The 23,041-nt window shown below is 36.6% G+C and overlaps 1 protein-coding gene across 4 annotated transcripts in view; it reads left to right on the forward strand.

Moving 5' to 3' along the window:
- ZC3H13 (zinc finger CCCH-type containing 13) overlaps nucleotides 1-23,041 on the forward strand; it is a 48,146-nt gene that overhangs the window by 5,744 nt on the left and 19,361 nt on the right. For 2 of the 4 annotated variants that reach the window (XM_040583923.1, XM_040583925.1), the window contains exons 2-10: nucleotides 518-643; nucleotides 1,078-1,187; nucleotides 6,625-6,736; nucleotides 13,092-13,200; nucleotides 15,224-15,363; nucleotides 16,110-16,261; nucleotides 17,571-17,768; nucleotides 19,162-19,335; nucleotides 22,509-22,819. In XM_040583923.1, coding sequence (XP_040439857.1) covers nucleotides 527-643; nucleotides 1,078-1,187; nucleotides 6,625-6,736; nucleotides 13,092-13,200; nucleotides 15,224-15,363; nucleotides 16,110-16,261; nucleotides 17,571-17,768; nucleotides 19,162-19,335; nucleotides 22,509-22,819 — 1,423 coding nt within the window. In that variant the 5' untranslated portion in view covers nucleotides 518-526. Of the gene's footprint in view, nucleotides 1-517; nucleotides 644-1,075; nucleotides 1,188-6,624; nucleotides 6,737-13,091; nucleotides 13,201-15,223; nucleotides 15,364-16,109; nucleotides 16,262-17,570; nucleotides 17,769-19,161; nucleotides 19,336-22,508; nucleotides 22,820-23,041 lie in introns of those variants that run through there. The other 2 variants (XM_040583924.1, XM_040583926.1) reach the window with 2 other exon arrangements.

A 23,041-nucleotide genomic window follows, 5' to 3' on the forward strand; every position in this document is an offset into this window, starting at 1 on the left:
TGATATCAAGGTGGTTTTTCAGTAGGTTGTCACATACTACTGAGGAGGAGAAAAATGAAGCTCTCATTTTTGGAGATTTGTTTCTGAAAATGGGAGCCATTGTAGTCAAGAACCTGTTTCTGAGAGGTTGGTGAAGTAACATGAAAGGCTCTTTTCACTTGAAGTCACTTGAGTTCATGTACAAAACATATATGACGAAGGAAAGCATCTGTTCTCTGTGGTGTTTGCTACCTAAATGGATATGTCATATGACCTTTCCCAAAGGGAAACTGAAGAATCCAAAGCAGGTCATAAAACAAAATGAAAAATTATCATTACTGATGTTCAGCTGACTAGTTAAATCAGAGACATTCCTTGTTATTAGATACATTTCACTCATTTATGACTTCTTTTTCTTTCTTCATCACCTCTGCAGCAGCTCTTACAACGTTTATCATACTATTTTATTCATGTGAGTTCAGTGTCGATAGCCCCAAACTGAAGGATTTTACAGTTTTGCTTTTTTTTTTGGTTGAAGTAGTACAAAATGTCAAAAATTAGAAGGAAGGTCACAGTGGAAAATACCAAGACCATATCCGATAGCACATCCCGAAGACCCAGTGTGTTTGAAAGGCTTGGACCCAGCACTGGAAGTACTGCAGAGGTGAGTTGTAAAAGTGTTCTTCTTTTCCTCCCCATCCCAGCATCTTCTTTTCCAGGATTTAGGTGGTGGGAAAGAGTAGCTCACAAGTGTCAAATACTCAGATGTCACTGATGTTAGTAAAGGTGAAAAGAACTCCTTAACACATGGATGTTCAACATACTAATACTAGAATTTTCAAATAAAGTGTGTTGTCCCAGCTTCTGGAGAGGAGCAGTAGTACTGTACATATAATAGTATTTCCACCAACCTAAATTTTTCTCTGCCAGACCTGATACTCATTGTTGATTATTTTTTTAATTAGTTATATTACTGGTGGACAGAAATTACAGATAAATGGGAGTTAATGTGGAGTCATTTGTTTGTTCTGTCACACTCACACCAATGGTATTTCCAGAAATGAGTGTGAAATTCACCCAGTAATGTCTGTCTCTTAGACACAGTGCCGTAACTGGCTGAAGACTGGCAACTGCCTCTATGGGAACACATGTAGATTCGTACATGGCCCTTCACCACGAGGTAAAGGCTATAGCAGCAGTTATAGAAGGTAAATCAAGAACTCACTTTGAATTCTTCACATGCTGTAGGAAAATAGCTTTTGCAACTATGTCTTCTGTTTTTGTTTTTTTTTTTTTTTAAAGTGAAATGCTGTGGTGTGCCTAATGGTATGTTTCATCAATAACCAATTGCATTGTGAAGCTGCTCAAAACAATTAATTTGGCAATTTGCCATGGGTTTTCCCAGGATTTTTGTGTGTATGTAGCTTTATAAAATGGAGTCCGCTGGATACAGATTAATTTCTTATATTACTTCAAAATGGGAAGTTCAAGTACCTTAATTTAATTTTTTTTTTGCGTAGTGTCACTGCAGCTTCTGATATGCCTTTCTGTCCTTTACTAAATTGCTGTTTTGAAGCTACTTATAGCAGTACTCACATACTTGCAGCCCTTCTGCCTTCGCTATATTGTTTGATGAATAAGTTGTCTATGCTTTCTCTCCTGTTGTGAGAAAACACTTCTCTTTAAAACATAGTTTTGTGACTTTATCTGTTCAAATATAGAACAAATACCCTGTACCATAGGAGATCCAAAAAGCTACTTCATTTTTCTGAAGAGAGTATTTTTTTATCTGCCCCTTCGTGTGTTACTATAATTTTAAAATGTTTTTTTCAACTGTCCTTTGTGTAGCGTAACACTTAACTGAAACTAAATGTGGCAGTAAGTTTGTAATATTCTTGCTATAAAGGACAAGATAGTACAGTTTTAGCATAGTACCTCTGTGTGAAGGCTTCACATTTTACAAACAGCTGTGCTTCATAATGGTACAGTAATGTCAATGTTACCTCTAGATGATGGATGGGCACACTGAAGCATCAAAGTATAAAGCAACAACAGGAAGGTTGGCATGAGGTTAGGGTTCTGTTTCTGGTTCTTTTTCCTGTTCCTGTGGCATACTCTGAGGATGATCTTGACTTTGCTTGTTTGATCTTTCTTTGCTTCTAGGGTGGTAGCAGCTGGGGTACAAAATATATCACCGAGTGTAATGTTTCTTTAGGTGTGGAAAAGATTTTATTCTGTTCTGTACTGAGTGTTCCAAATGGGAAAAATGAGTGATTTACTGATAGAAATTAAATTTTAAAGCTGTTAGAATGTCACTTTCTCCTGGCTTTCAATGTTTGAAACGCTCAGTCTGTAGTTCTGCTTGGTCATTGCAAGAAAAGTGACATTTCTTTTAATGATTAAAGCTGTGTTTCTGCTTCACTGTCACCACTGACATTTAAGAGTAATGTTGATTTACTTCATTTTATTGCTGACTTTTTTTTTTACTAGGACTGTATGAAAAAGTCAAACGACAAATGTTGCTGCTTATTTGCCTGACATTCAGCATTTAATAAAGGTGTTCTTAAAAAAAAAAAAGGGTGTGGAAGCCCCTACCTACTTGCACCCCCTGCCCCCCCCCAAAAAAAAACCAACCAAAAAACCAAACAAAAAACCACCCACACAAAAAAACAACCAAAAAAAAACCCCAACCAAAACAGACAAATGAAAAAAACTGTGTTTGTCTTTAGAAGTTTCTACTGATAGCTCTTGGCCAGGCACAGAAAAAGCTGGTTTATGTACATAATAAAATGTTGGCATTTTCATGCCATTTAACGTTACAGAGAGTTTTACAAATGTTGTCCCAGTATTTTGAATGCAGTTTTATTGGCTTCTTGCAAGCCAAGCTAACGTTGCTTCCACATCAATTGGGTTCAAGCAGTACCCTTGTTAAATTATCTGGGAGTTCAGCCAGGCCTGCTGGTGAAGTCTCTTGTCTGCTTTGCAAGCAGTTTGGTAGGACAAAGAACGTCTTGCTGCCTTTCTGTCTTGGCCCTTCAATTCCATACCTGTCTGAAATAAGCCATTGTTAATGGTTTTATCTGACCATAATGCCTTCCAGAGTTCAGAACATCACCAGACAGTAGGAAAACTTGACTCTAAAGTGTGAAAAAGACTCTTAAATCTAATTTCATTATAACACTGTTTCAGCATTAATGCTGTCAGCATGAATTTTAGTCTTGCTGTTACAAAAATAAAACCTAGCATGTTTTTACATATAAAGCTTTCCTGATGAGGATAATTAAGAACTTAGAATAGGCATGCCAGTCTTCCAAGTATCTGAAGTAAGGAGAAGCTAGCAAGGAAAGAGCTGTCTATAAACATGATATCGCACAAGGAGTTTTGCTCTCTTGCTCCACTTGTAGATTGTTGGGTAGTTGCTTGGCAGCTTCCTGCTTGGTACCCTTATACTTTTGTAAGGATCTATGCCATCGTAGCATCCCTCTGTTAGCCTGTCCAGTCCTCTTCATTCTGGATCATTACACTGGATTTAGAAAACAAACCAGCAGTAATAATAGGTAATAACACGTGGATTGTGCAGGGTTCAAATATTGTTGTGTGGGAAACTGAAAAATTCAATAATAATGCATATGTTATACACCAGTAATTGTCAATGCCTATACACACGTGTGTGTGTGCACATAAACACAGGTATTCACAGATAAGTGTGTTGTAATGTGTGCCTGTTTGTAGGTTGTTCCTGACACTAAGAGATACAGAAGCAAATGGAGGTGCTGGTATGAAAGTGTGTTTTCCTAACCAAGCCACTGAATATGGAGGACTGAACTGTTGCAGAAAGTGCTGCTGTTTAAAATCACTTAACTGCACTGCTAAAATTTCAAATTACGAAATTTTGCATGTTAGGCCTTACTTAAAAGATGGGCCCAGCGCAGAATGTTAAGTCATAAAAGAGAAATTTTTCATTGAGAAGTTTTCTTCTTTCAGTGTACAGGGATAATACTGTGGAGCCTTTTGTGTGAAAGGTTCTACCAGTTGCAGTCTAACCACATAAACTGTAGAGGTAAAACTGTAGTTATCTGTTGAAATTCAGCAGTGTGCATTTTACCAGGAATAACGTAAGATCCCTTTTGGAGGGGAAGCAGAGGGAAAGTTATGTAGAAAAGAAGCCATTGTGTAAAAAATTAAAACTGTGGTACACCTGAAAGAAAGCAGTACCTACTACTACAGGTAGTAGACCAGCTTGTTTTTCAGTGCATTAAGCACTGTTTTCTGAAGTATCTAAAAAATGCTCACAGCTTTCTGAGTAGTTATTTCTTAACATTTGACAAATTTTCAGTCTTACTTTATTAGACAGTTGGGGGGGTTATGATGTGTTTGGGTAAGGAAGGGTAGGATGGTTACCATGAGTTTGCTCCAGCGTTCTCATAAAGCTGAAAAATCCCCGCAAACCCAAAGCAACAAAACCAAACAAAAAAACCCCAAACAAACCCCAGCTCTGAAGCTTTTTTAATTTCTGTGATTTCTTTTGTATCTTTTGTTTCTTTTTGATAACTTTTGTAATCTTTAAGTAGATTTGAATAATGTTTTAACAAAATGGGTTTTTTCTTCCTTCCCATACTGAAATAAGTATTAATGGAGGGTGAAATAGTTTGGTTGCTTTTTCACTCCAGCATATAACTTAAAAAATAAAAAAAGATTAAAATATCAGATGTCTTTAGAAAGTACATGAGCTGCATTCAGCATAAGTTCTCTTGCTTTCTCCTTCAGCTACTGGGTTTTTTCCTGAAATTGCTCCTCTTGAGGAACAGTGTTTCTAGTACATTATCTATATTCTTTTTGCCTGTTAAATTAACTTTCAGTTTCACAGATACAAATCCTTTGTGCCGTAGCTGAAATATTATTAAAAAATAAGGCATTGAATTGCCTTTTTAATGTTGAAGGACAGTTTATTTTTTTAGGTAGCTGATGGTATGCTTCAGAGAGTTTTGGTAATGCAAAGGAATTCTCTTTCTAAGATGGAAAGAGGGGAAAAAAAGATACCTTTGCTAAAGCCAGTCACTTTAAAGAGGATATAATCATGTGTGCAAAGAAGATGACTTGTTTAGCTTTATATGCTGGATATTATTTGATCCTTAGTGCTGAAAAGAGCAACACGCTACTGTTTTGTACCTTTCCTCTGATCTAGATTGACCTGTATTTACAACTATATGAAGAATGAAATGCATTTAAAAATGAGAGCAGTCATTGGTCTTTTTCTTCTTAGATCCTAAAACACTTAACAATGTGATGCAGTTTAAAGGATTCAATATAGGTAACATTGCAAAGGAGGAAGTGAAAACCAGTTACTGTTTCAAAAATGCACAGGTTGGAAATGACATCATACTAATTCAGGTTTTTGTATGCATAAGCTGTGAAAGACAGTTTACCCTTTGTGTATTATGTGACAGAAGAAGGGTGGGAGAAAGAACGCTTTCTAAATGGAAACCCTAATTCAATCTGAAAAACAACAAACGTAAATTTCATTACTTAAGTATTATATATAACTCTTCTAATCAACTAAGGCAGCATCAGCATCTCTTTGATTCTTTAGTGTAAACTGATAGGTACATATCCAGTACTTTCATACAGCCAGTTCACAGAAGAATCTGTAATTATGGCTAACAGTCATCACAGAAATACCAGACTCAGGTTCAAGCCAGACTTACATGAGGAGAAAATTTGCTTTCTTGAACTGAAAGATCATTTGAAGCAGCTCGTACATCCCCTTTGCTTAGGAGCTAGTTTGAATGCAAGGGTTGTTCTCTTTTAGTGCATAAGTGTAAATGAACTTGTGAATCCATAGTAAGAGGTGACAAAGTTGTATAGATGTCTTGTGGTAGCGTAAGATGTTCCCCCTCTCCACATCACAGTAATACATTTTACAGGAAATATACCTTAGCTGTGTGACTTTAGAGTAGAGTTAATGCAATATTTTTTTAATTAAATAATGAAATAATTATGTTACTGCAAGATGGAAAATGGAAGAGGCCTCCAAGAGTGATTTTCTGGTGCATAGTCCTGCAACAGGTTTTTTTGTGGCACTCAGCAAGGTCATGGGAGGATGGCACCTAGATCCTGTTATCTCCACTTGCAGACTTCATCTGTATTCAGAGTTGTGCTTCTGTGTGACTATCACTGCTAGTCTACACTAGTTTGACTCTGTGTTAATTGTGTGTATATATATATGTATATATTTTTTAAAAAATATATTAAAAATAGGTGCAGCTTAGAATGTGGAGAAGGGTAAAGAATATCTTGAAAGACTTGGTAGGAGTGTTTGTGAAACACATTTGCATGATGATCAGAAAAAGATTTGTTCTGGATAGGACCACCTGAAGCTGATCTATAGTTCCTGAGTCATGCCATATATACATGCAGTAATTTCTCTTCTTAGAGTCAAGTCTTCCTGGTGTTCTGAAAGAGCTCTATTTTTAGAACGCTTAAGCTCATTAAAATGGAATCTTTTTTTATTCATCCACTTTGTTTCTGGGTGGGAGGTTTAGATCTTTCTATATATACTAATAAAAAAGATAATTAAAAGACAGATTGTATTCCTTTAAAAATAGTCCCATAGAACTGGTTATATTATGTTTCTGTATTATACAGGTCGCCAGAAAGACCCACTGGAGATCTTCGGGAAAGAATGAAGAACAAACGTCAAGATGTTGAGTCAGAGCCACAGAAACGAAGTACAGAGGAATCATCCTCTCCTGTTAGGGTAAGAATGGAGTTTGCAGAACTCCAGAATCCCTCAGTAGCAGTTGGGCAGTGTGTCCTAGAAACCTGATTGTGGTGACTTGTAATGTTTAAAATGTTTTAATGGACTGATCATTTTGTACATAGCGTGTGGCATGTTTATTATGAAGTGTCTTAATGATTGTATTATTTTGCAATTTTATAGCACTTTCTGGTCTTTTGGTTCCCAAAGATTTTATAAATCCAGCAGACTAAGATATGTTCTAAACACTGATAAACAGGTATTTAATAACAGTGCAGACTCTTTGATTATTACCAAGAAAGTGTATTAACTGTTGTTCCAATCATCCACTGTTTCCCCCAACACTTATTCATGTCCATTGTTTACATGCATCCCGACTCCAGTTATTCATCTCAAATTTGCTTTTGATGAGACCATGCAGTTACTGTTGTGCTGGTTCATTTTGCCCTCATCCCATACTCATCAGGCATCCCAGCTGCTCACTTTTGGATTTTGCATAAAATTCATTCGTTATCGTTCTCATTTTTTAATCATCCTTCTACAGCCCTATACCCCTCAAATATCAGAAGTTAACTTATTTTTAATTTGTGTTATCTGTTCCTTTTGTTACAAAAAAATAGGGGCAGAAGCTTGTAGTGTGACCCTGCACCTGTGTAACAATAGAACCAGTTATTCCTGTGTCATGTTTTTTAAGACCATCTTCATATGAATAATGATGACAAGTTTTTATTTGTGAAAAATCGGTTTTGCTTCTGCAGGTATTAACAGCATTTTTTTTTTCCTCGGTCGGTTCCTACTTGCTGTGTAAACTGGATTTTTATCAGGTGTAAAGAAATCAACAGCAGCTGTTATCATTAAATTAACAGAATGGCTTACCTTCCAATCATGTTTTCAGTTGCTGTTAATTTGTGTAAACTTTCAATCTTTTTACTCTTGAATGTGTTCCTTTTATTTTCTAATAGTTTGAATAAACTGTTCAGTTATTGAGTACGTGGTTGGTGGGAAAAGTGTTTTTTCCAACCGTTATTAAAAATTCACTGTAACTTTTTCTGTCCTGGTACAACTCTAATTTTGATGTAATTCTTACTTTTGGTTAGTTAACCCTGCTTTTTATAGTGTTCTATTAATGTAATAAAAAAATACTCTTAAACAACTAAATCCCAAGTAAAGGTGAAACTGGAAGCAGGAATCAAAAGGAATTGAAGAATTAGTGGGTCTGTTCAAGTACCAAATAAGTATTTACAGGATAAGCATGCTACAGAGGAAAAAAAATGCTTTGCTTGAATCTCATAAAACAAGGCTGAGGAAACCACTGAGCTTTTGTATTATTTGTGCGGAGGCAACTCTCAAAATACGGGCTATCCAAAGGAAATATTCTGGAAAAAGTAGATGAAGAGGGGCAGTCGTCAGAAGTTGGCATTGCAAAGAACCAGGCTATCTAAGCAAACAGAAGACCGAAGTGACTGAACTGTTAACATAGATCTTGCTCCACTGTTACAGCTACTACTATGGTGGAGATGTAGTATCTGATGTTTCCATCTCTTGTTAAAGCTTTTGGGATAACAGAGGAGCTGGATAATAAATCTTAACTTTGTTTTGAAATAACAAGTAGCTTGTTCAATAAAAAGTTTCATAATTGTGGGTTGTTTTTTTTTTAAAAAAAAGCAGCACTGTTCCTTCAGACAAAGTTTGTGCTTCACCAGTCTACTAGCCTGAAACTTTAATAGAGGGTAGTGGCTAAGAGAACTGTCTGATACAGGTGAAACTTAAATAGCTGCTTTTGAAGCAAGGTTTTTGGGGGTGTGTAGGTAGTCAGAATAGCAGGTATAATATTGTCGGGCTTATCAGCCAGCTAAGGGGAAAATTTTAGATTATTTTCAAATGATGAAGTTACAGAGGATGCTGTGGTGCTTATCTAAAGACCTATAACTTTTTAAGAATCTTGAAAAACTTTTGGACATCCCAAATGCCAAACTTTGCAGAAGATATGAAAACAGTAGTTGAGATTACTGAAGTCTGAGGAATGCCATAGGGGTTGGGGAAAGATAGTTTCCAGCAATGGCAGATGAAACTTGCTGTTGGCAAGTGCAAGGTAATGCACAATGAAGAAAGCATTTAAAACAAAAAATCATGAATGAATATTTTAAAAGTAACTGAAACTATCCAGTAGAAAAAGAAGTTATTGTGGACAGCTCAATGAAACCATCTGTTCAAAGTGCAGTCACAGCTGCAGAAGCAAACACTCAGGTATATAAAAATGAAATTAGATCAATATTATGCTGTAGAAATTCATGGTCCTGTTTTATTTGAAATGCTGGTTGGTTGTGATCACCTGTGTGCAAGAGAATACAGTTGAAGGTCTTTTTGAAGTGGGCAAGGAGGTGAGAAAGAGACTGCAGAGAAGAAAGGACATGTGGCAAATGTATGTAATGTGTGGTTGAGAGAATGTAAATTAGATGCGTCATATTCATACTTTATCGTAGTAGAAAGAGTGGCAAATTTGAGAATGACAAGGTGAAATGCTCTTTATGTTATACATGACAATTCTGCCTGATTGCCAGAAGATACAGTCAAAAACCTGAATAGGTTCCACAAAAAGTTGAGACAGTGTAACTAATATAAAATATTTTTAGAAGAGATTTCTTGGTTTTTGGAAACATAACTAGTACAATCTGTATATATTTAGTTAGAAATTTCCTATATGGACAGCTTGTAGACTATATCCCTTATTATTTCTTCACATCTTGTATTGTTATTTTCAGAGGGAATATGCTGCGTTACGTGGACAACTACATTGAACTCAGTTGTTTCTGTGAATCTCAGATCTGTATTCAGAATTATTTCAGCACTGTATGTTAGTATATCAATTATTATGCAAATAATTAGATAAGGTTACTGCCTTTATTGTGTTTAGTCAGAAATTTTTATGTTGCGTTTTTCTCCATATTATGAGAAGACAGTTACATTGCAGTATATGAAGTATTACCTGGGAGTTGTGTGTGATTTGGGAGAAACAGTGGGAAGAACTTGAATGTAATGTACATTTAGGAAAGGTTTTTGTAAGGAATCTTTACCACTTGTTCCATGTCTGTGGGTTTTGTCACTGTGGCTTTTGAGTATCTCCACTGGAAATGGATAGTCAGCATTGTCTTGCATCTCTGAAATGGAAACAATACCTGCCCATTTCAGGGAAACTTCAGGTCAATTTTCTTCTATGTTTGTGTAGGGTGGTAGTAGCTTACGCTATAAAGATGTTATACCTAGAGTAAAATAGTTTTGTGCTTGCCCAAAAGATTCTAGCTGCAATACATGATAGCTCGTTCTAGATTTAAAGGAAGCTGTGCCTTTGAGTTAGTTAATATTGCTGCTGTGTGTACATGTACTAAGGCTGAAACTGAAGCTTCTGCCTTCTAAGAATTGTAGGCTGTAAGAGTCTTACAAATATTCTCTCCGTTGGTGTTGGCAAAATAGCACTTCTTGATCTTAAGTAGCATTTCTCCTGAATGTCAACATGAAACTGTAATCATCTATCCAGCACATGTAAATAGTTTAACTGTGAGCACATACCTGAAAACAGCATAGACAAAGTCTACTAAGTTGTTGTTTACTCTTAGGACAATCTACAGTGTTTTTTTCAGTAAAAAATTATATTATGAAAGTTCATTGTTTCTCATCTAGTAAGTGGCACTTTTTAGAGTCTGAAGTGGATACAGCATCTTCCAAGTGCAAGTGAAAGACATGCTATTGGCCTTTAGGAGCTTGTCTTATATTATTCTTGGCTTATTAAGGGAGAGGCAAAAAAAAGCCTGTGTAAGGATATGAAGGAAAAATTACTCCCCATAGTACGAGGGGATTAAATGTGTTCTAAGTGGAACAAGTACAATAAAAGGAATATGTTGAAGATTTTTCAAAGAGAAAATTCAAATATGACTTCTAAACCATCATAACTTAAGTTCTTCATTTACTTGCCCCAGGAAAATATACTCAATTTCTAAACTGAGATTTGTTTTTCAAGATGCAATATTACCAGGATCTTTTTTCTTGATAACTAAACTGAAGTGATTTAGTGTATGAATGGGCTCGGATCAAGTTGTCTTGACTTGTAAAATAGCATGCTTGTATGAAAATTGTCTATTCCTTTCCCCTATATTCAGTAATGCAATAAAAATCTTTTCATAGATGTTTTTGTTCTCAGTTCTGCAGAAGTATGATTGTGCCACTACTGAATCTCTCCATTGAAAGGAGAAAATACAGGCTGTTTCAGGATGCTTGTGGTTGGTTCTAAGTCTGGAGAATAGGCGAGATACGTACAGGCTGCGCAGTATTTTTAACATGGGTTATTAAATTGGTCTTGAAGCATTCTGTCTTACCTGCACATTCTCTGCTAACAACTTATTTGGGGAACTGGCTTTGAGAAGGTTTTTTTTAAATCAGTATATAGAGGATGTCCTAACGTGTATTTCAGTTTGCTAGTAACAAATAGTGTTGAATTAATAGAAACTAGTATTTGTGTTTAAGAAGTTGTTTATATTCTAGGAATGAGTTGGAGTATATAGCAGTACACAGTTTAATAGAACAGATGCAGCCTTCGAGGAGGGCAGTCTAGAAAAATAAAGATACTCTTAAAAAAAAATGGTTAGAGGAGAGGCTTGTTGATAAAGTTACAGATTTGCAGATCTAAGTAATTTTCTGGTAAAGCGGTGTGCTTTAAAGTGTAGTACAATTCTTGCTCTTAGACTGAAATGCCTTTATTGTGGTGATGGCTTAGTTGATGTGTAGACTTGTCTGAGCAACAAACATGACTTGATAGGTTAGGATCTCATGCAACATTTTAGAGATCCTGTCATGAAATGGAGAAAAAAATAACTTTTTTTTTTCCTTATTCTGCAAGCTGCTTTAAATTAAACATGACACAAATTAGTTCTTTAATGTGAAGTTCCTTCATGTTACGTAGCAACTGGTCAGTTTTTTCCAAACTTTCTAAAGTTTTGAATATGATATACTGAATGTATCAAGATGAGAAGCTTGAAGATAACTGTGCATTGAAGCATCTGGTTTAGTTCACTAGGTAAAATAATTGCAGTACTTGTTCTGTCATCGTTTACGCCATTACACTAGAGATAAGATTTTAACATTGTTAGTGAATAAAAAGGAATAGTTGAATTTTACTCATTTGGGAGTGACTATCCACAATGTTATTTCCTTACTGAATTTCTAAGGTGATGTTAAGGATTTAATTTTACTCAAGATCTAACTCCCATTAAGGAATAGGTAGTGACATTTTCAGGCATCTCCTTTTCTTGGCATAAACCCAAAGGTTCCTACATACCAACACTGACGAATCCCAAAAAGAAGGCACTATGGGAGGTGAGAACGAAAGGGATATGGGACAGACTTTCATTGTTTGCTCTTTCTGATTTCCTACTTAATAAATAAACCCGAGATACTGCTAAGCTTGAATGTTCTTCCCTACCCCACCCCGCAAATAGTGGAAAAACTTTGCCCTGTACTCCACTTGAGCTTAGGTTGATTATTTTGAGAATGTCACTTCAGCAGAGGCAATGATGCAGTTGTGCAGCTTTACTACTGGAATTTAGCAGGGGGAGAAGAGCAGCACAGGTTCAGTTGCCTTTTGAAATTATCTTCTTTCCTGTAATAATAGTCTCTGGCTTCCTCAGGTGTCTGTGGGACCATCTGCCACATGCAAAATGGGTGCTATTGCAATAGCTAGACTTGTCTAATAGCTTGGGGACAGTGAAAGGTCAAATATAAAGCTATCAACAAAACTTGATTCCAGTGTGTTGCTTTAGATGTTTTTCCCCTTCCTTCTGCCAGCCAAGGGTCTCTGTGGGTGTTTTTTTTTCATTATTCCCCCCCACCCCCCTTCTTAATCCTTGGAGAGTTAAACAGCTCAGCTTCTGAGGCTCATCTGCATTGCCAATAAATATTCTTACTTACAGCTGAGAACTCTTACCCAGGCTGTTAAAATTATACTCTTCAAAGTTCATTAAACTTCTGGTCTCAAGAACCTGCTCTGTTCTTTCAGTTCCTGTTTTAAACTTTATTCTCTGATACATGCTTGATTCTTGCCCTGCCTTTAAACCCTCTTATGAATACTCTCTTCTCTTTTCCCCATCTGCTATTTGCATATTGATTATATGAAATTGCATTAGAACATGTTGCCTGTGGAATCTCTGCTTATTTAAGAAGGTATTTGTTCAACAGCCTAAAGGGGAAAATGCTTTTTATACTATAAAAAAGAAACAGCCAAAATACCATGTAAAACATACCTGCTTCTTCAGGCTTCTCTTAAAATAAAGTTGTTTACTCTAATGCAGCATTTTTCCCTTTATAGAAAGAGTCTTCACGAGGAAGACATAGAGAAAAGGAGGATATCAAAATTACGAAGGAGAGAACACCAGAAAGTGAAGAGGAAAATGGGGATTGGGAAACAAATAGAGAAGGTAAGTATAATTAAACTAGGAGTCCTCCTACAGCTCAAAGAATTGCAAGATTACTGAGCTGTGTGTAAAGCAGAATGCCTGAAGATTTGGTGTCTTGAACACTATTACACTGTAGCCATTAATGTTTATTTTTGGAGGAGAGCAAAGGAGCAATCTGAGTTGGACTGTTAGAGTGGTAAAACCAACTTATTTTAAAAACATAAGCTTTTTTTTTTTCTTTATTCCTGGGACAACAAGGAACTTGGCCATAGGCTACTCAGTGGCTGAACCTTTCACATTTAGATCACTAGTTGAATCCACATTACATCCAAAGTACTTTTGAAACTGGTCAGTCTGAGGAGAGAGCATAGCTTCTTTGAATTAAAAAGTCAGCAGGTTTTTGTTGCATAATTTGTAATGATGTGACCTGTCTCATTAACAAGGGTTTCATGAGAATAACAACAGCTGAAGATAAAATTGAACTAGTTATATTCTGAAAACACTTGAAGGAGAACAAGAATCTTGCATTACTTTCTGTTGTTTCTGTTTGGGTGGTTTTTTGTTTGGTTTAAGTGTTCAGTATTTCAGAAGTAGTTACAATATTGCAAGAGAAGATGGGAATTCTGATACATTCTGTGTGAATTCAGTTCAAATGAATGTATTTGCAAGAAAGTATTTACAAGTTGTTTGTGGAATGGAGCTCCTCGGTAGATCTCATTAAGTAGGTAGCTTTTCTGTAGTATGGGCTATAAGTATCGTGAATACTGTTTTGCTGTATCTTAAGCACAATACACGAACAGAAAAGTAGCCATAATATATTTTCATTCCTTTCTAAATTTTGTGTTCAGCGTGATTTAAGAAGCGTTGACCTATGATATGTATGCATGGAAATAAAATTGAAGTAAAAAGAAAATTTGGAATATAAAACCCTCAAGTGCTATTTAAATATATAGTATGAATGTCTTAACTCTTAGACACTGAGGCTTTCAACTTGAGGATTATGGTTTTTTTTCAAAATCGTGTTAATCATAGGTATGTGGATAAAGTAGAATTACTGTCTCTTAAAGTTCTAGTGAGTGCTATGTAAGCAGACAGATGGTCTGGGAAAGAACCTATGTTGTTAGGAAATGTACCTCCCTATAAGCTGTTCCCGTGCATTTGTGACATATAAATGGAATTTGTAGACTTCAGTTTAGTTATTGCAAAACCTTTTATATAGTTCCTGTGTGTAGGAAGGGGAGTGAAAGCTAATGACTTTTTAATGAAGTCATCTTTTCTCTGACAGTTATTTTCCTGAAGTGTTTTTTGAGCATGACTTAAATAACCATTAACAAAATACATGTAAACAGGGTGAGTAAAACTGCTGTAATTTTCAGTAAGATTTCAAGGCTTGAAGCGTATGGTATTAGCTAGCCATGACTTAATGAAGTAAGTGAAATAATCACCTTTTCTGATGTGAAAACCAAACAGTAATAACGTTGTAAAACCAGAAATAAACTCTTAAGATATGCATTTATCCAGTGAAAGAGGTCATACAGACCTCTTTTATTTTAAAATCAATTTGTAGATGTAATCAAGTGTATCAATTGATTTGTGGGATGCTCTGTTAAACAAAATTCTTTAGTATCAAGCATCAGTATTTAAACCTGTTCCATGTGAGATTTCCCAATTAAATAGTGCTCTACATATTTTTGATCTTTATGAAGACACACTCCTATTTTTTTTTTGTTATTTAAATATAAATAAATGGTTTCCTGGGTTTCCCTTGCTACCTCAGCTTTAATAACTGATGCAGGTCTCTGAAAAAAGTTAAGGTGTTTTTTTAAATGAAGCTTATGAATTTAACTGCAGGTTATATGGAACTACTAACTGGAGTTATTTCAGGTTTACACACATAATTAGAGAATAGATTCGCTTAGCTTCATTGAGCCATTCATACACTGCTTAAAAGTCACAGAAATACTTATGCTTGGTATCCAGTATGCTACATATTATTATTTCATATGTAATTGTTTACTAATTATTTTCTTTTTTTTAAATAAAGACTCTGATAATGGAGATGTTAATTATGATTATGATCATGAGCTGTCTTTGGAAATGAAGCGCCAAAAGATTCAGAGAGAACTCATGAAATTGGAACAGGAAAACATGGAGAAACGAGAAGAAATAGTCATTAAAAAAGAGGTTTGTATTACGTAAATGTGAAATTAAAATAATAAGTCATCAGCTGCTTCATAGAATTGTTTCCTGGAAGACTTGAGCTTCCTGGGCTACCAATGTGCTATTGTGTTACATAGTAGCAAGTATGTAGGTGTATAACTTAGTATGTGACTTGGATATTAGTTGTGAGTATTCGGACAGTCATTCAGCACCATAACCAAGTTTTCTTTTTATGAAGTTAGCTATTAAATGAGTAGGATTTAATGCATTTTAATGATAAAAAGCTAACCTTTAACAGAGAAGATGTGTAGAAGAAAACACAAGCCATTTGCCAAGCTGCTTTTCCAACATGTCTTGTAGTAACAGAGTAGAGTGACAAAGGCAAAGCTGTAAGTGTTAGAAACCCTGACATTTTGGTGAAGATGTAAAAAAAAACAAACAAAACAAACCACAAAACCAAAACCCTGAAAGGAATTCTTTCTTTTTCAAACTTGAGTGCTATATGGGAAAGTACTGATTTTAAACTTGTAGTAACAGTTTTTGTAATGTATTACAGAGTGCATCTTCTCTTCCCCCACCATTTTCCTGTTGTCTTCCCTTTATGGTGTTCTTTGAAAACAGTGTGGTTGCTTTATTTGAGGTAGATGTGTACATGGTTAAGATCTCGGATGTGGGATGATACTGAATTTACGTATTTGACACACATATCAACATACAGTTAAGCTTTTGAGCATCAGTATCTTACCAGTTAATATATTCTTTTCCTCAAGATTTCTCCAGAGGTGGTTAGATCTAAATTATCACCATCACCAAGAAAGTCTAGCAAATCTCCAAAACGAAGATCCAGTCCCAAATCATCTTCGGCTAGTAAGAAAGAAAAGAAAGCATCTACTGTGTCTTCCCCACTTTTGGATCAGCAAAGGTCAGTATGTCGATGTATCTTGTGAGAAAGAACAGAATGGTGTGGATTTTTATTATTGGGGTTTTCATAATTAATATGGTTTTTAATTTTCCTTGCTTTCAGGCCTTTGATTAAATAACTTTAGGGGAAGGTCTCTAAATTGTGCACTCTGAATCATCTTATGCAAAAAATTGTTAGATGCATGTAGTTGTCAGTTGATTGATTTCATGGTTTACAAGCAGGTCTTTTCGAGTATCTAGAGTCTGGCAGGCGATAAGGAAATACAAACCATTACAAAGTGGGAAGCAGTTTTATTTGAGATGCTTCAACCTGTGAAGTAGCTCCTGTAGACTGAAGTAAAATGTTTAAAACTTGATTGACTGCACATTCTTTTGGTATTGCATATTGATGTTCAGGAAATAATGTTTGACTTTCAAGGCAGGGAATTTCTCAGAATTTAGGAAGGGAAAAGAAGTGGAGGATGTGGGGTGGGGTGGAAAGGTAAGGCCCAGGTATGTGAAAATCACAGGAAGTTGAAACTGGGCACCTTGCCAGAAAAGGTCAATCTCCAAAACCTGTTTATAATTCTTGCTGGCTGCAGGACCTTTTCAATCACTGCTTGCAGCTTTTAGATAGGAAAGTAAGTACTGTAGCAGTGTCAGCAGACACTTTTGTATTTGCTAAGTAAAAAAACCCTTTAAAATAGGTGCAAAACTATGTTGTGCCTGCTGCATGAGTGTACAGCATGGGCTAGAATGCTACTGACATTCAGCATGCAGTGAAATCTGGTTTATAGGGTTTATGTCAGCGGTAGTTTATATGGAAAGATGTATACTATTTCATATTGTGAGATGCATATTCAAAAATATTTGGATGCTCTATCCTGTGTCAGGTAGCTAACGTTAAAAAGAAGACATGATTTTTTTCAAGTCATTTTGTGCATATGATTGGGGTATTGCATTGCAGAAACAGGAGTCTGAACAGGCAACTCTGCAGAGTTCTGGTCCTCTGATGTGTGCAGTTCATGCAAGGGCATTTTGAGTTTGAACACTAGTTCTGTCTGAACAGGAGCAATTCCTATTTTTGTTCACTTGCTTTAGAAATAAAGGTTTTAAATGGAAGAACTCAGTGTGAGTTTTTACCGTCTGCATTTACCCTTCAGTCACGTACAGTTACTGAACACTCGGTGCTAATGGAGTGGTGATTCCTATCATAAAAGCTCCAAGGTCCTTTACATTGTAACTTTCCTGCCAATACTGGAGAAATAATTACTTGAAATAGTTGACAGTCCTTCATTTTGCCCCCACCCCTGCTGTTAATTTATCTCTAGGAGTTCTAAAAGTAACCAGAGTAAAAAGAAGGGTCCTCGTACCCCTAGTCCTCCTCCTCCGGTACAAGAGGAAACTCCCCTGGGGAAAAAACACAAAGAAAAACATAAAGCGAAAGAACGTTCAGAAGAAAAGACAAGGGAGGTCAAAGAGAGAGGGCGTGACTTTGAAAGGCACAAGGAGAAAAAAGAGAAGCAGAGGTAAGTTATATTGCTTTATTAGCTTCTAACGTTAACGTAACCTTGCTTTTCAGGTTATTTTTTTAAACACTGAATAATAAGGGGTTTATACCTGCTCTGCCAAGAACTTTTTCAATACTCATTAAATACTTTACATGCGTTAGGTAGATTGATAGACTAGAACTATCAGATTGGTAGGCTTAATTACATAACTTAGTAAGCTTGTAAAGTGCCCTTTTGAGAGATTCACTACTTCTCAGGAAGCTGGACCTTCACCAATGGAGCAATTCATTTGCCAAAATCTTTATCAGAGTCGTTCACTTGTCCACTTGCCTGCTTTTCTGAAATCTTTAGAGGACTAATATCTTTCTAAATTGGCAGTGGCATGTTTAAACTCTCCCTAATCAGTAAGTTAAAAGTATTTCTGTAGCAGTCAAAGACTACTGCCATTTTAGCATTACTTCACTTTTGCTTATCTCTCTCTATCTCTCTCTCAAATGGTGGATTACTATGACTATTCCCATTATTTTCTGAAGCATAAGCATCTATTTAAGTTGAAAAATAGATCATCGTCATTTTTAAGTCCTGTATTCCCTTGATGAAAATAGGGTATGTGTTGGTATATGGGTTTGCTTTCTAATGTATAGTGAAGACTAAGGAGTGGAAGACTGCTGAACTGTGTATTTTTAATTGATTAAATAAGTTACACCATACTTTAAAATATATTATTTCCTCATGCTTTAACACTCCGTTACTGGAAGGAGGTCATAAGCAGTAGAAAAGAACATTCTAGGTAGTGCTGATGAAAGGACTAAGAGTACTTGGCTTATCGTACTATAATCGGATATTGCTGTAGTGACTACAGCCTTTTATTTCAGTGTTGGATTTTTGTGTCTTTTTTCCTAAAGAAGAATAATAATAACTAAGAAATAATGTCAAATCTTCATGGTGTACAGTAAGTGAAATAGTTGAAGGTTCCGACAGATCTCTCATCCATTTGCAACTGTGGTGAGTGTTTGAAAATGTCTGTGAGCTTGAGGCTTCTTAAATAAAGTTCTGACATTACAGAATTTTTTAAATAGGGTTGCAAGATAATTCTCCATTGATAGGGATTCCATTTCACGGCCACATTAAATATTAGGTAAAGTTAAAAGACTGTATTTTTGGTTTTACATGTTCTAGTTTTGTATTTTACAGTCCAGTGATTAGCAAGAACTTTAGTGTATATCTTGCACTCTTAAGTTTTGCTAGATTAAAGTAATTTCATATGTGAAATTCTAGATGGAACAAATGACTCTAAGATAGTTCTTGATCTTGTAAGAACAGGTTCTGTCTTGAAGTTGTTTGTAATTTCTTAGAAATGTACTAATGCCGTATTACACCTGTTAAACAACCTGCTGTTTATGTTTCCCAGGGATCCCTCTGAAAGCTCCCATAGACAGAAGCGTTCTCCTAGTCCTGCAGATCATTCTGGCAGTAATTCTTCCCCTTCCAGGGAGTATTCACCACCTGCTGCAAGGCGAAGACAGACCTCCCGAGCTCCAGCCAAGTCAACCACTCACAAACATAACTTCTCACCCTCTCGCAGGTAGGAGGTCAATTGCATGTATTTTATTTCCATGAATAGTTCTAATTTAGAAACTTCTTCTGTTGGTTTGACTACTTGTTTATGTGTGTCTGTTGTGGGTATGTGTGTGCCTCAAACACTTGAGCTCTGAGACTTTTGGGTTTTTGCCAAATTACTATGTTGAGAGTACCTGTCATGTCAAGAACACAAGTCATGTTATGGGCTTCCGTTTATCAGTTCCTCTCAGCTGTTCAGCTTCAGGTGGAACTTCAGAAGTCTGATATGAGGCATAGTCTATGATCCTTTGGAATATTTTTTTTCTCTTTTCCTCACCTTCACCCTTCTTAAAAAGTAGAAAATGTGAGAAGTCTTCTGTCTTGGAGATGGGGAAGGAGCAGGGTTTCTCCATTCTAGAATGGGTGACAGATTTTGCCTCTACAAATCTTTCCTGAAAATCAAGCACAGCTGGCTAAACAGTACAATATGAGGACAATTTCAGAGACCACTCTTGCAGAAAGCTTCAGGGAAGATATCATCCTGCTAGTTCTAGAGGCCTTAGGAAAAAAATCTTTTACCACCCATTAAAAAGAAAGAAGGAGGCTTCTTATTTTGGTCTGAAGGAGTCTGTAAGCTTAGGTTTAGAAAGGCAGTGCTAAATACTGCTACAGTCCTATGTCCGTATAATGGAGAGGGAGGCATACTTATCTCCTGCACTTCTGTTGAAGGATGAGGGGAAGACGCCAGATGACACATATATCTGCATGCTGATAAAACAAGCAAAATAAAACCCATCCAATCTGCAGTCCTAAGAGTCTTAAGCAAGCTCTTTTGTTGCTGTGGTGACTCAGTTTAGCTGGAAAAACTGTATTGTTTCAACCTAGATGTCACTGATAGACATTTTCTCTAAATTAGATTGTTTATAGCAAAGGAATTAGAGCAGCCCACTCCCCCTGCAGCTGACAGTAGTAAGGAGACTGAAAAATACATCTGCAGTACCCTTTTCCCCATTTTTTTCTGACCTATTCCAGTATTTTGCTCATTACTGCCTGCTTGGAGGTTCTGTGCAAATGTATCAGGTGTTGTGCAAGGGAATGTTAAGTAGGGAAGATAAATGGGCCTTCTGCTAGAAGCAGGAAAGAATATTCAGAATGTTTTGTTTGTCTCCAAACCATTGATAGCCTTCCATGCAAGCCAATTTTGATAACCCCGTGTTTCATAATAATGTTTTCATGACGAAAAGTAAATGTAGTCTTAGTTTAAAGACTGGAAATCATGAAATTATATTGTATTCTGTCAGTCCTTCCTGACCCTGACAGTATTTTACTTTTGAGTGCTTCGGAAATTTTGCTACTAATTCCAGGCCATCTGTTTCGTTTGTATGTGACCGTGTGTACAAATTGTCATCTTAGACGTATGCAGGCTCAGTTCAAGTATTATTTCAGCCTGTCCTGCAAAAATTTTGTTTGACTTCTCTCAATAAACAAGTCTGAAGTGCCTCAACAATCAAGTCAAGATGCTTTCTTTGGTGAATATATCTGATTCTGTAACGGAATCTGGCTGTAAAACCACCATCTTCACGAGATTGGTCCTATGGTAATCAGCATACTACTCCACGGGGCTCTGAAGGTAATTTTCTTGAGTCACTGATATTGACTAGAAGGAAAGGTGAAATGCTGATACTAATAGATTTCCACCATGTTGTCTTTTAGCAAAAAAAGACTTCATTACAGACTTGAGTTCCTACCTCAGATTGCCAGTGATTTCACTTCATTTTCCATTCCTGAAGCTTTGCTCCTTGGAAGCTGAATCATTGTTCTGTGTTCTTGACATGAGGAGAATCTGTTTACCTGCGGAGTCTGGGTCTTTAAGAAGCATTAGCCAGGAGATCCACTAATGAGTATCGTTGGCTGGGCAACTGTCTGTTTGGCTTTTGGATAGTGTCATGACAGGTTGCAAGTCTGCTAACCTGAATTATGCCAGAGCTCATTCTCTTCAGAGCTCAACTGACAGCAACTATCTTGCTGAGAAAAATTTCTTGCAATGTTTGCAAGTTATTCAGCAAAAGCTGCGTTACATATATATCTTTACCAACTGTTAGGTTATTGTAGAAGATTGCAGGGAGGTACTACTGCCTTTGATGAAGTAGTCTGTCATTTCTGTGCCACCTGAAACGGAGAGCTTCATCTGTCTGATCTGGATGTTTATTTGAAGACACCAACACTGTGTATGGACATTCAAAAGCAGGGACTAATTTACTTAAGTGGTATTTTTGAAGACTTATTATCCATGTGTGGTTTTTCTGACTCCTGTTCTTCTCTTTGGAGAATTTTGTGAAGTGGGAGGGAGTTGGGACTTAAGGGCAATGCATATTTCATGGGAAGAGATACTGGTAAGTTGCTTTGATTTTGATAAGGGAAAAAAACCACTACTGAACCTAAAGGCTTGAAGTGTGTGTTTGTCCATGTTAGACTGTATGGGATAATGTATTATGAGGAATTTTTTGTACTGCTGTGTAGATGATCTTTAGTTAAGTGATGGGATTTCAAAGACGAGAGACACTTCATATGCTTTTTCTTATTCTATTAGATATGAGTTTTCCCTGTTCGTGTAAACGTTAATGCTCACTAAAATATGAAGTAGATATGCATACGAGTTTTAAGGATCCAGGCCTAAATTGTTTAAAGATCAGCGCTTATAATAAAAGGAAGTAGTTAAAAAATGCACAAGAAGGAGACAGTTTTGCTTTAAACAAAATGAGAAAAATTACCCGTAGGTAACACTGTGTAAAAATTATCTGCCTGATTTTACCATGACCTCCAAAAAGCATTTTACATTGAAGAAAACAACTGTTCTTGGTTTTGGGGCGGGCAAGATAGTTTCTGACTCCTCCCTCCCTTCCTCAGGAAGGCGTTCTGGTAGCTGTGTAGTACTGTGTAAAAAACGTTTTGATTGGACAACTTGCTCTTGGATATTAAATAAACTGTAACCATTTAAAGCTAAGTGTACTTTGAAAAGATATGCTTGGTACCCTTGAGGGAAGACTGCTTTGATATTTTGTAGAGAAACAGCACTTATTTTCATCAGACAAAGGGAAGAGATGCACAGATTATTTTAATCACTTTTTTTGTAGGGCAGGGTAAGAATCTTTCAAACCAAGTTTTTACATGTGTGCCTATTTTGACTTTTCCTTGCAGGTCTGCTTCCCCATCAGGTCAGCATCATTCTCCCATATCCTCCAGACATCACTCCTCTTCATCACAGTCAGGCTCCTCTGTTCAAAGACATTCTCCTTCCCCACACCGCAAAAGAACTCCTTCTCCATCCTATCAAAGGACAGCTTCCCCGCCTGCAAGGCGATCTTCTTCTCCTTATCCCCCCCACTCTTCCTCTTCTCCTCAGAGGAAGCGAAGCCCTTCAAGACACCGATCTCCTGGAAGAGAAAAAGGAAGACATGATCGTGATCGGACTTCACAGTCTCATGATAGGCGCCATGAAAGGCGGGATGGTATGAATAAGAAATAGCACTTCAGAATAATTCTTATTTGTTTGCAAATTGCATTTTGAAATTTCATTTTCAGATTGTGGCGTTATCTGCACCTATCCCAATGGCTAGGTGGTGAAGAAAATACTGGCAGTATTATTGTTCCTGTGCTGGTGGTGCTGTTTTCAAGGACTGTGCAGTGGAGTATTCCTGACAGGACTGCTTATGTAGGGTCAGCTGATTGTA

The sequence above is a fragment of the Falco naumanni genome, chromosome 2 (assembly GCF_017639655.2).
Source record: "Falco naumanni isolate bFalNau1 chromosome 2, bFalNau1.pat, whole genome shotgun sequence".
In the NCBI taxonomy this organism is placed as follows: domain Eukaryota; kingdom Metazoa; phylum Chordata; class Aves; order Falconiformes; family Falconidae; genus Falco; species Falco naumanni.